The following is a 13032-nucleotide window of genomic DNA, read 5'->3' on the forward strand; positions in this document are numbered from 1 at the left end:
TAGCTTCTAAGCATGGCTTAGATTTATCTTTTTAGTTAAGGCAATGGTGAAACGTTGCAATGCTTCTCTGAGTTAGGATGTTGCATGGTTTCTTAGGTTTTCATCCATATTTTCATGCTACAGCCTTACTACCAATATCTGTCACTATGAAAAAGATCAACATTTTTTGAATGCTGCCTAGGATTTCTATGAATTTAATTGATGTTTTAATAGGAAAACACTACTTAGAGGCAAAGCTGATAGATACATATCATCTTAAACATACCTGCCCATCTGTGTATGTATGGATATAAACAAACCATCTATCAAAACAATATTCTCATGTAAAATTTTCCACTTATTTCTGAGGAATATATGGATTTGGGATCTGGCAACTTTAACCTAATAAATGGGAAGAAAGAAAATATGTTCTGTCTTCCAGACAGCCATTTGATTTAGGTTAAATTGTTTGGCTTTGCAACTCGGCAAATGAGATTGGATTATTTTTTTTTTAAATAAACCACATTCATGCAGACACTATACAGCATGGAAGGAAGAAAGGAAACTGTTTAATGTGCAAATTCCAAAGAAAATACTGTACTGTTGTTATTAATATCTTCTAGTCTGCAAATCTTGCCAATTGCTGCCTGAAATTTCAAAATTAAGTGATAATTTCCTCAAATCCAATTCTTGAAAGTCAAAACTAAGACGTTATTAGTTAATACCATGAATATACTAAAATACCATTAAAGAAAAACAAGGAGGAGCCATGTACAGGGCATGATGTGCTTTTAGGTCATCAGTCTTTTAAAATAATGGTCACTTTGAAAAAAACGGGTGATATTCCCATGGCTTTTCTAAATACCTCCTTTCAGTGTCACTGTGGTAACAAAAGTGATCTGTACCCTGGCTGTTCGTGTTAGATGCTGTCAGGATGGATAGGACTAGCCTGGCCTCAGGGACTCCTGTCGTGCCCAGCTGGTGCAATAGTTTTCCAGATTGCCCATTGTGCTTCTGTTGTGAGAACAATTACCTGGTATACACCTGATGATTAACTTCATCCTATCCTAACATATATAATCTGTATTACGGTTTCGTTGCATACTTCGTGCCAAACCCACACTTGTCAGGTAAGGACCATGCCTTGCATGCCTGTAGGTGGATTGCAGAGGTGGGCTCAGGAGAACGAAATCAGACACCTGCCAAGTGATCCAGCCCAAAGCCCATGCACAGTGTTTATGCTGGAGATACTAGTGAAAACAGATATCCCCAAGTGCTGATCTCATGGCTTTGCACTTGCCTTGCTGCTTCTATTGCTCACCAACACCTGCCTTCACTGGAGTAAAGCAAATGTGTTTTCTCTTGTACTTGGTGCAACTCTGAAAGTCTCTAACATCAACATGGAATGGTGACACTCAGAGAAATCAGTACCTTCATACCTGGACAAATGATCTGATAAGGTGTTGCTTTTGAAATCATTCTCAACCTTAATTTTGACAGAACAGTGCTCATTGAGTATTTTTAATTTTCTTCCTTGGTGGATGGGCATTTTTAGTAAAAATATCAGATTACCAGGGAGGATGATAATCAGATATCTGGCCTTCAAGAGGCAGTCATGCAGATTGTATCTTGAAGCATCTAAACTCTGTGGACTATGTCATCCAGTGTGTTGAGACTGCTTTGTGCTTACAACCTAACCTGAAATACTCAAAAATTGTTCACAAAGTGTTTGTGAAAAGGTTCATGAGGATTAGTTCTGAAGCCTGTGGGCTTTCATTTAAGCTGAGTCACTTCCATTCTTCAGTAATTGCAACTCTCAGAAGAATCCCACAGGGGTATAAAGATGTGGGTTTCCTTACTTTATTTTTTTAGAAAAGGTGATTGTCTACATTGGGAAGTTTTTGTTTGCCTGACTCTCCTAGACTTCATTCTTTTTCCTTCATGTGGTATGATCTATTGATCTCTCTTTTTCCTGTTTTTCTCTTCTTCCCCTTCCCTTTCTCACAATGTTTTCCTCCTGCAGTGGGGTTCCAGGTGCGCAGGAGGCTGTGAATGAAAACCTTTCATGGTGTTCTGATTCTTCAGCTGTCTCCAGTGCCATTTCTCCTGCTGAGAAGTCTCTTTCCTGCTCTAGAACAAAAAGTTCTCCTAGCAGTAACTCTTCTGTGCCTGACTCATCTGTCTGTCATCATAATTCTGTCCTTTCATCACCATCTTCACCTGCGGCAGCATTGCTCAGCTCTTCACAAAATTCATCAGCATCCATTACTCCAAAGGCATCTCCAACGGTGGAGAAATTACCTTATGTACCACATACTCCTTTTCACCTCTTCTCGTACGACTTTGAAGAGTCTCCAGCATCTGTGAAAGAAAAGGAGGCAGAGGTGATGAGGGAAAACAGGTAGATGTTACACAGCTGACAATGTTTTAGATAAATGAGTAACACCTTTCAAGAGTTTTATAGTGGTAATAATGCACTCTCTGTGTTGTATTATTTCCAGAACATACTGTATTAGTTTTAGTCCTGTAAGCCTATATTTTGATTTGATTAATATTTTCCCTTTGCCTTTGTTGCCTTCATTTTACCTTACTCCTCTTCAAGGTCTATAGTTAATAAGTGTCCTGGCTTCCTCTATACAGCAGTAGATAAATAACCTGTGATTTGGGAGATCACAGAAAGGAGCACCGTTTTGCTCTCATTTACAACAATGTAACTTGCGGACATGATTTCATTAAAAGTAATGGAGCTCTTCTGCTATAAAACCAAGAGATCAGATCAGCACTTGAAATTCAGGGGGGAAATCCTGGCTTCAAAGACTGAATGTCCAAATCCAAAATTTGCTGTTAGATTACAGTGCATATCCCTGTTTTGCACAATTTCAACTCGTGCTTGTACTAAGATTAAAGTAAGATTAAGTAGATTAAACCCTACAAAGAGAATACAGCGGACAATTTTCACCCCACAACATCCGGTCAGTTAAGCTGCTCCTCATTAATTTCTCTTAGTTTTTAATTTTAATTTTTCATTTCCCCTTTCCACCCATTTTAAAAACCCCAAAGAAATTGTTTTTTCTCAATCTGTTTTCAAGTAAAACAGATTGACGATAGGTAGCACTAGGAACAGTGCTAGAGAATCACCTTCAAAAGAAGTTGATGATTTTTAGCCGTCTCTCCCAATGATCAGTGTTGTTTGAACTAGGTGCTGAAAATGTACATGTATATTGTGAGCCTATTTGTTTCTTCCTTTCTCCAGCACTCCACCTGAATTTCTGCATGCGAACAATTATTTTGATTCCTTTGATCCTTTTAATTTTCGATCTTTCTCTTCTAATAGGTGGGTGGTTTATGTTGCTTTTTCATTTTGCTTAAAAGCCTGTAAATCCAAGTAGCTGCTGAGAAGAGTTCACGCATCTGTCCTTACCTGCAGCTTCAGCACTGGGATTCCTCTAAGTTTACATTTTCCTGCATAGGTGTAATTGCTGCTGCTGTTAGAGTTACACTTCTTAGAGAATAGATTGCTAAATACCTCATGTTCCTACAATATTTAGTATTTCTGCAGTGATTTTTTTCCTCTTGCCATCCTTGTGCTTCCAGTTACCACATAGGATCAAGGGCATGTTGTATGGGAGGATTGTGCTGGGCTTATTTGGAGAAAAAGTAGGGCAAAGCTTGCATGATTTGAGCAATAATATGTTCATAAAAGAGGTGAATGTCTGGATTTCTTCAGAGTGAAGGCTTTTGGGACAAGAACATTACATGTCCATTGGTATATGAGACAAGAAGGGAAAATGGATTGTGTACAGGATACAGACTTACCTTGGTGTGCTGCTTTTGCCTTTCTACTCTTCCAGCATCTCTGTCTCCCTCTTAATTTGATACATAGGGATGCTGCGTCCAGGCCAGTTCCTCTGAATTTGATTTTGTTACTACTTGTAGGTCTGAGTCCATAGAAGGTGTATTCCCTCCATTTTTATGAGAGTTACCTTTGAACGGATTGAAGTTCCTTGGTCTGAGAAAGGGTACTGTGCCATGTCAGCTTTTTCATGGGTCAGAGGAGAAGAAAAGCAAATGCAAAGGTTGATAAGAAGGTCTCCTTTCTGTTGATTGAAATGGAAATAGAGGTTTCAGTGTCTGGAACTTACAGGATAAGCTCTGAGTTGTTCTCAGAACAATGGAGTTTTCTCATCACTCCCTCAGTAGGGGCCCAGGCAGAACATCTTCTGAGCTGAGCGTGTGGGAGAGAAGACCTGTGCCAGGTCTGTGCTAACAGGGAAGCCCCACACTGCCCAGCTACACAGCTCTCAACTGGGCTACCATCTCCAGTTTGTAGTTAGTTCTCTGCTAGGGCAGGAATGTCGGGATGGTAATTATTTCCCATTCAGCAAAATTCCTTTTGTAGCTCAGAAACGTGCGTGTTAGCAATTTTTTTCCAAAATTATTCCCCTGTTCCTGGGCACTCAGCATGGCGTCTCAAAAACAGATGGTGGCGGTGGGGTGTTTTCTAAGACATAAACCTGGAATTGTTGCCAAAGGGGGCATGTTCTCTAAAGTATGATCCCTTCCATTATAAAAACCCCTAACTGAAATCTATTTTGATTTTAACACGGGCCTTGGCAGGCAGCAATGCTGGTGTACCCTAAGGAATGAAGCTTGAAACTCTGAATGAAATTTTGCATGACTAGATGAGTGTGCTAAATGGAGCTGAAGGAAACCAACCCGCCTTTTCAAATAAAATTGCTGAGTGAAATTACTGAGTGCTGATGTGTGTGGGAGAAGAAGCAGCAAAGAAAAGATACGGTGAAGGAGGGTATATTATATCTTATGAATTATAATGAGGAAAATTATGCCCTTTTTCTTGAAGTGAATTTTGTCATTTGGATGAGTTGGCCTTGTGGCATACTTTACCTACAGAGCATAATTTGCTTTCCATGTGGGAAAATGGTATCATCTCTGAACAGAAATGTTAACATTTTTCCAAATCAGGAATTTCTCCTTGACATGCTGTTTAAGTACGACGGTTAAAAGGCACGGCAGAGCAACACAACTGCCTTTTCTATTCAGTATGGGAGCCAGGATGAAAACATTGATACAAGGGACTCTGGGGAGGTGCCTGTTCCAGGAGTCCTGGAAACAATTTCTCTTTGATCAGCAAGCTCACATTGAAGTCAAGCAGGTTTTTGGATTTTTTAATGAAGGGAATGGCTGGTAGAAATTCCTAAAGCCGTGCTTCCGGAGACATGTCTTTTTAACCATGGTGATGATTTTTTACAGACGTTGTAAGAAATGGCACATAAGCTATGGCTTATGTTGGGGAAGGGGAAAGAAAATACTGCCTGCTTTAATTGAAAAGAATGTGGATGCTTTTAATTTATAGCACAAACATTTACAAATCATGGATGTCCATGTTCAGATCATGTCTTGGGAATGGCACTGTTTTCCTTAATTTAACTAGATATGACTACTGCTGACTTGGACTGATTTGATCCCCTTTCTAATGGCTGGGTATCAGCTCCCAAACCAGCTAATAAATTTGAGTACCTGAGCAGTAATTTAAGTGTTCCCGATCTGAGTTGTCACTTGGGAAGACTATTCTGTCATTATTTTCCATATCAATAGCTCACTATTTGAATCAAGTATGCCCATGACATGATTGATATTAAAATGAGATGATGGGTAGCGTATTTTGAAGCTGGGATTAAAGTGATATTTTCAGAAGGTGGATGTTTGAAGTTCTGGGGCATGGGATCACCACCACCCCCTAAACAAGAGGATTTTCTGTTATGTGTGCTTGCTGACGGATTCTTTCTGTCTCTCCCTTTCTCCTGCTTTCCTTCCCGTTGCTTCAGGTACAATAGCTATGGCAGCAGCTCTTACTCTTCGCCACGACCTTACTCTGGTGTGAGTGCCCCTGCAACACCCACTTCTCGTTATGGGACAACTTTATCACCACCTCAAGAGACAAAATCTGACAGGTTTGTAAATTAGTCTTGTTTTTTGACAACAGTTCCTTTACAGATGGGACAAAGGAGATAAGTGTAAGCTGTTCTGAATGAGTATTGGAAATATCTTGTAGCCAGGTCTTTTCTAATGTTGGAAAGAGAACATACAAAAATCTAGACGTCTTCATTTCCCACTAATTCGCAAGCTTTTCTCTGACTTGATTTTGAAGGCTGGATGTATTTCCATCCTACTTCTTCCTCCACTTCAATGGATAAAACAGTTGTGTCACATGCATAGTGTTCTACATATTAAAAGGTGAATTAAAGAACATTTTATTTCTTCCAATTTTTTCAAGTAAATTCAGATATCTATTTTCACTTCTGTCATCTTAAATCAACTATAAAATGTTGGAAATGCACACGAGCAACAAAAAAGCAGTATTTTGAAAAATCAAAATACTCTTTTGAATTATGTAAGGTACTAGGGGGAAAAAATGATAGGAAAATGTTATGGATACATGAAAGAAATTCTTCTTGGCAAGAGGCTTGGACCATGAGAAATTAACTGACTGTTACAACCTGAGAGTAAATGAGAGCTTCAAAGGATGTCATGCTGATTTTAAGGAGGAAAGGTAAAAGTTTTAAATTATTTAAATAAGTTAATATAATATTTTAATTAAATAATTTCCAATTAGGCCAGATGGGCTTTGGATTGTTTGTTGCCAGATTGACCTCTAATTCATAAAAATTCCTTCTCCCACCCTTTTTTTTGAACTGAATGTTTTTTCAGGATCCTTTGTCTATATTTCAATTACTTTTTATTACTGTTTTTTTTTAATGTTTCTATATGCATATAGAAATACATGTATGTTTTTGTTTGTATTTATATGTGTTTCAACCTACCTAATGCCTCACATGCTTTCCAGTCTATTAGTCAGAATGGTTCAAGTTAGGTTCTTCCAGCATGCATGCATTTCTAGCCATGAGGTATTGATTTGATCCTTTTTTTCAAGTGAGTAATTGCATTAAGTTTATCTTCGGAGAAAGGCATCATTTTTCATTTGCTCATCCTCCTAGAATAACTTGCCTCGATTTTGTCTTTCCTGATCTGAATTAAATTATTGCTGAGTGAAACCATAATAAAAAACTAAACTGGCATTTTCACCCCCTTTTACATCAGCAAAATAGATATGAGATAAGCAAGAATTAAAGGTATCCTGCTGCTTTTGAAGTTTCCGCTTTCTAAGCCCCTGCTGTTTTAAGCTTCTGATTGCTACTGCAGCAAAGAAACCCAAAAGTGGTCAAACACTGAGATGGCTAAAGATGGCTGGGCCTGTCCTGTGAGAGGTTGATGGCTCTGGCCCTGCTCCAGTAAAGGAAGCGAGCTCTCCCTGCAGCATGCGCGTAAGTGCGTTGCTGGTTTGGAGCCAAAATGCCTTGGCCCCACAGGACAAAGCTGTAAAATTTGTAGATTCATGGAGAGTCAGGCCAGAGGGGAGCTCTTGTAATCATCTGTTGTGACCTGTAATAGGTCTCACAGAAGCTAAATGAAAGCCCCCTGTACCTTCATGTGTTTTCAAGTGATGGCACATGACTTCTGCTGGAAAACATTCCAGTATTTATCATTACTGCTAGGAAAATATTTCATATTTTGACGCCAGTTTGTCTAGCAGTATCTTCCAGTCATTACACCTCATTCTACTTTGTGCTGCCTTCAACTATCTGATCTCTCTTACATGTTTTAAGTGTCTAAACACAGTGCTTGGAGTTGCATCTCTGTCTTTCCTTCATGTTGCATTCACAGCTCTTTCCTCTTGTGTAACTTTGCAGCTTTCTATTCACGGTAGTTGAACTCACCAGGATTTCTGCATTCTTATATTTGAGGGATGTTACAGCTGGACACTTTTTGTATATTAGTCTCTGAGAAGTGTGAAAAATGTGTGTGTGCCACAGCTGTGTGTTGCCTGCAAAATAGATGCAGCTATTTCTTGGAAGATAATTAAATTTAGAGGTGCTGTTTTGCATCATCTTGTTCTTTTTGAATGCGCTGCTGTTGCAGATGTATAGTTTAGCAGGATCTGATGGTAGATCCTTTGTAGAATGGCAGAAGCCTACTTTTATTTCGTTTATCTGAAAATCATGGGTTGCAGAAATGCCCACACAAAGATTGATAGATGGGATTTTGCACACTGGAGAGTAGGCTGTGTAGTGCATGTCGCAACACTCGGCACTAATTAGTAAGTGAAAAGTATTGCAGAAGTTTTCACAGTCTTCTATCAATGGTGCTTGCCTCAGATTATGTAAACATTATTTCCTACCTCCTGATGGTAAAAATTTACACGGATTCAAACACACAAAAAAGTTAAAAGATGGGGCCGGGGAGAGGAAGACACTTGATAAGAAGCAGATGCATGTCTATAGTTAGCTCCAAGGTGAGTTTTCTGCTTTCAGCTTACAACTACAGTTATCCAAAGCATCCACAGAAAGATTCTGTCTTTTATCATCCAGGGAAGAGCTTCAGATGCAGTTCCTGGTACTGTTTATCTGACCTTCGAGAACAAGGAGGAAGGAAGAGGCAGCATTTAGAGCAATGCCCAGCGAAATGATTCACTCCCCATTCAGTTACCCTGACAGACCTTTCAAACCCTTGGCTGCGTTTACTTATGTAAACAAGAGCTACAACTTGGGTGGACAGAAGCAGTGTGGTTGACACTTTGACATTCATACTTTTAAAACCCTCCTTGGCTAAGATCAGTAGGGAATCCAAAAGAGCAGTATAATTCAATACAATAGTAACTAGATTTTGTTCTTTGAAATCCACATAATGTATATATTTCTGATTGTACAGCAGAAGAAAAGGCTTACTTGACTGTTTCTCGGTTTCTAAATTCAGCTGCAGTCTTTTGCCAACTTTTTGCAGTACTGTTGTTCTCTTTCATTTCTCTGGGTCCCCCGTGGAGAGCCATGTTTCTGCAGTGCATATTGCAGCCATGGGAATCCTGCTGATGGAGGGTAAATTGCAGGGCACTCTCTTTTCAGCCCTTCATTGGGAGAGAATAAAGGGTATATTGGTTCTCTCATAGCTCTCTTTGGAAGTTGCTCCTAATGCATAAGTATAACCCAGTCCTCCTGTTTTCAACTGCCAAAGACTGCTTTGCTCTGTAAATACACTGGTCCCACTCTTCATGACTTAAATCACCAATTAACTCTTTCCCCAATTCCTAAAGAAAAAAAAAAATATCTATCTCATTTTCTTAACCTCATAAGTTTTGATAACAGAGACGAAGAGCAAGACATGGCTGGAGAGCACCAGAGAGAAGAACATTTTTCTGCACTTCCAAGTAACCTTGCCTGGGGGAACAAGGTGTTGTAGGGCTCTTCTGTATTTCCATGCCTTGTGCTCACACCTAGGATATTTCTGTTTAGCCAAAGATTGCCTTCTCAGACTCTGAACCTAGATGGTCACTCAAATTGAAAGCTGTAGCCTGAAATCTGTAGCTGGACAGCAAACTCATTATTTCCAAAGCATCACACCCCCTCATAGTGTGTTTTTGGTGGTGAAGTGTATGCATTGTTGGTCATGGCCACAGTTAGAGGAGACCCTGAAGGAGTCTAACTTCTAAGGCAAGAGCTCCTGAATTCAGCACCAACCTTTATTCATTCTCTTGTCAGAAAAATATCCTGCTGGTGTGTTTTCCGAGGTAGGTTTCTTCTGATGCATTTGCCAGGAGACAGTCCCCACTGGGCTTGGTAGTCAAACAGTAGTGCAGTTAGCCTTGCTCAAAAAGCCTTCTTCCTAGGGCACTGTGTGCCGGGGCAGCAGGCGTTCATGGTCCCCATTCTGTTGCCTCTGTCTGCTAAATCAAGTGCCAGAAAGTTCAGCTTGCAAACCTCCACTTCTGGATTGTCTTGGCCAGTCAGTGTGAACTTAGTCCCCACCTCTGGCTTGTCCCTCTGAAGTTCTTCCAAATCTAGGTAAGGGCCTGCTATGGTGTTTGCAAATTATGCCTGTTTGATGCACTCTCCAACTTTTCCAGACTGTTAGAAAATAAACTTAGGAAAGATGAAATGTGTTTCACATCCTTTAGTCTTTTTTCCATCTTACTTGCTTTATGATCTACAGCAGTACGTTACCTTGGGCTTCTGTGATGCAGAGTGTGGGGGGTTAACCCCGGTGGGCACAAGGTGCCCACCAAAGCTTCTCTATCACTCCCCCTCCTCAACTGGGCAGGGGAAAGAAAATATAACAAAAGGCGTGTGGGTCAAGATAAAGATGGGGAGAGATCATTCAGCAGTTACCGTCATGGACAAACCGGACTTGACTTGGGAAAATTAGTTCAATTTATTACTGATCAAATCAGAATAGGATAATGAGAAATAAACCCAAATCTTAAAATACCTTCTCCTTTCCCTTCTTCCTGGGCTCAACTTCACTCTTGATTTTCTCTGCCTTCCCCACCCCTGGAGCAATGCAGGAGGACAGGGAATGGGGGTTGTGCTTAGTTCATCATGTCTCTGTCACTCCTTCCTCCTCAGGGGAAGGATTCCTCACACTCTACCCCTGCTCCAATGTGGAGTCCCCTCCCACAGGAGACAGTCCTCCATGAACTTCTCCAATGTGATCCTTTCCTATGGGCTGCAGTTCTTCACAAACTGCTCATGAAAGGTCCCTTCCATGGGGTGCAGTCCTTCAGGAACAGACTGCTCTATAATGGGTCCCCCACGGCATCACAGGTCCTGCCAGCAAACCTGCTCCAGCGTGGGCTCCTCTCTCCATGGGTCCACAGGTCCTGCCAGGAGGCTGCTCCAGCATGAGCTTCCCGTGAGGTCACAGCCTCCTTCAGGCATCCACTGCTCCAGCACGGGGTCCTCCACAGGCTGCACAGGAATATCTGCTTCAATGCGTGTGGCACCTTCTCCCCTTCCTTCTTTGCTGACCTTGGCGTCTGCACAGTTGTTTCTGTCACATAGTCTCACTCCTCTGTCCCCCTCCAGTTGTGCAGGTTTTTTTTCCCCTTCTTAAATACTTTAAGTGGCGCTACCACTGTCACTGGTGTGACACTGTGATGGGCTCAGCCTTGGCCAGCAGCAGGTCCATCTTGGAGCTGGCTGGCGTTGGTTCTGTCAGACATGGGGGAAGCTTCTGGCAGCTTCTCATGGGAGCCACTCCCATAGCCCCCCTGCTACCAAAACCTTGCCACACAAACCCAATACAGAGGGCCTTAAATGTTGAGTATTCATCTCCATGTTCTTATATACCTTTTAAAGCTTTTATTTCTGCAACAGGTGCACACAGACACTGAGATTGGCATGACTAGATTATAGGTGTTTTTTTCTCCGCTGATTTTAAAGACACTTTAAACACCATACCTAACGCGTAAGCATGAAGTGCAGCAAAAGTCTACAAATACCCTTCTTTTGAGTTTTATTCCCTCTCCAGGTGCCTGAAACAGTGATTTTTCTGGCAATCTGGTGCTTTTTTTCTGGTGATTGTTTTGCTTAACAACAAAACAAAACAAAACAATAAAACCCTTCTTGAGAATTCTAAACAGCTTTTCAGTTAGACTTTCTACTAAAATTGAAGATCCCTGTAATTGACAACACCAGGGAAGTGCTGCTGGACCAAGTTTCTTGGCAGGTTCTCTTTTTTCCTTTTCTTTTTTTCATTAGCCACCTATCACTAATCTGCACTCTGGAGCTACCTTACTCCAGCTGTTAAGCACTAAGGAAAAACAAGAAACCTATGACACAAAACCCACCAGACAGCCTACAAAGCTGCTGCTCTCCCAAGAACAGCTCCTCTTTCCTTGGCTTTCTATTCTTTCTGCTTCTGCCATCTTCTGTGTGTCTTAATATGCGCTTCTGGGCTTTCAGACCAGAGACCATGGCTATTTTTTCTTGCGGTAAATGTCAGGCACATGTTTGAATAACATAATGAGGAAGGGATAGCTTGGTCATTGATAATAGCGGCCCAGGGCAAAAGCCTCAACTATATTGCTGAGATTTTACTAGGAAAAATGACCTTCGGAATTACTCGATGATTTACAATTTGGGAAGCAGTGGTGGCTTACACTGGCTCAGCTGCTTGTCAAACTACTGTGTAAGCAGTATTCTTGATTGCAGCTTTGTAGGCTTCATCATAGGGCATATGTTTAAGCAGAAAGCATGAGCCAGGTTCCAGTTTCAGACTGCAGCGTGCCTCTGGCTGAACACACAGCTCGCCGGGCTGATGCTCAGGGGACACAGACCTTAGCCTGGGTCTATGGGGAGGAGGGGGAAACTCTGCAACTCACTTCCAGGCAGTTTATGGCTCATGGGAGGCTGAGAAGCCGCAGGTTGGAGAGAGACAGAAACACAGTGTAAAATCTGTAAACCTTAGGCTGCGAGAAGTGTGTCTGTGCATCACCCTGGCTCTGTGCGGCTCTGCCCTGCTGTAGCTTTGCTTTATGTAGCCCCTCAGGCCAGTTAAAACTCTAACATTAATCAGTTCTCCTCTTGGTCATTCTCAAATTTCTTTCTCAAAGGAAGCATTAGTCAGTAGTTTTATCTCTCAATTTTGTGTTTATTTTTTGAGAGGAGTTTTGTAAAGATTCTTCAAGTAATGTTTAGTCTGTTTGCAAAATCTTATATCAACACGCTTTTGAATTTGCCATGTCATGTAGGGAGACATAACACTCAGAGAGTTTCTTTAACTGTGAAAAGCAATATGGCTCTTGGCAGCTTTGCCTCCCCTTTTGTCTCTTTCTAAGCTGGAAAGCAGATTTATTTTGTTAAAGCCAAGAGACATTTAGAGTTACTTAAGGCCTGAGTAGGAGCTGCTGACTGTTGTTCCTTCTCTGTAGCATTCCCATGACTACTGGAGCAGGAGCACTTTGGAAAAATGGGTAATTATTGCTTCCTTATTAAGGTTATTAATGATTCTGACCCATGTTATATTCAAGAAAATCCTGAATATTAACCTTATGACCTAAAGGGATTTCCTCTCATAAGTCATCTTTTAATATTTTCTTTCTTCTAAAAATATACATTTGTATTTTTTGCTCTTTCTATAGATATCCATTTTCATTTAGCAGATTTTTAAAATTCAACTCACAGAGAAAAATGCAGCCACAAA

The 13032-nt window shown here is 40.9% G+C and overlaps 1 protein-coding gene across 1 annotated transcript in view; it reads left to right on the top strand.

The window, feature by feature from the left end:
- Nucleotides 1-13032, top strand: part of FHOD3 (formin homology 2 domain containing 3) — a 371022-nt gene that overhangs the window by 266754 nt on the left and 91236 nt on the right. Inside the window, exons 15-16 of the mRNA XM_014938430.1 lie at nucleotides 2003-2380; nucleotides 5826-5951. Of these exons, the coding sequence (XP_014793916.1) occupies nucleotides 2003-2380; nucleotides 5826-5951 (504 nt within the window). The remainder of the gene's footprint in view (nucleotides 1-2002; nucleotides 2381-5825; nucleotides 5952-13032) is intronic.

The sequence above is a fragment of the Calidris pugnax genome, unplaced genomic scaffold (assembly GCF_001431845.1).
Source record: "Calidris pugnax isolate Ruff unplaced genomic scaffold, ASM143184v1 scaffold13, whole genome shotgun sequence".
In the NCBI taxonomy this organism is placed as follows: Eukaryota; Metazoa; Chordata; class Aves; order Charadriiformes; family Scolopacidae; genus Calidris; species Calidris pugnax.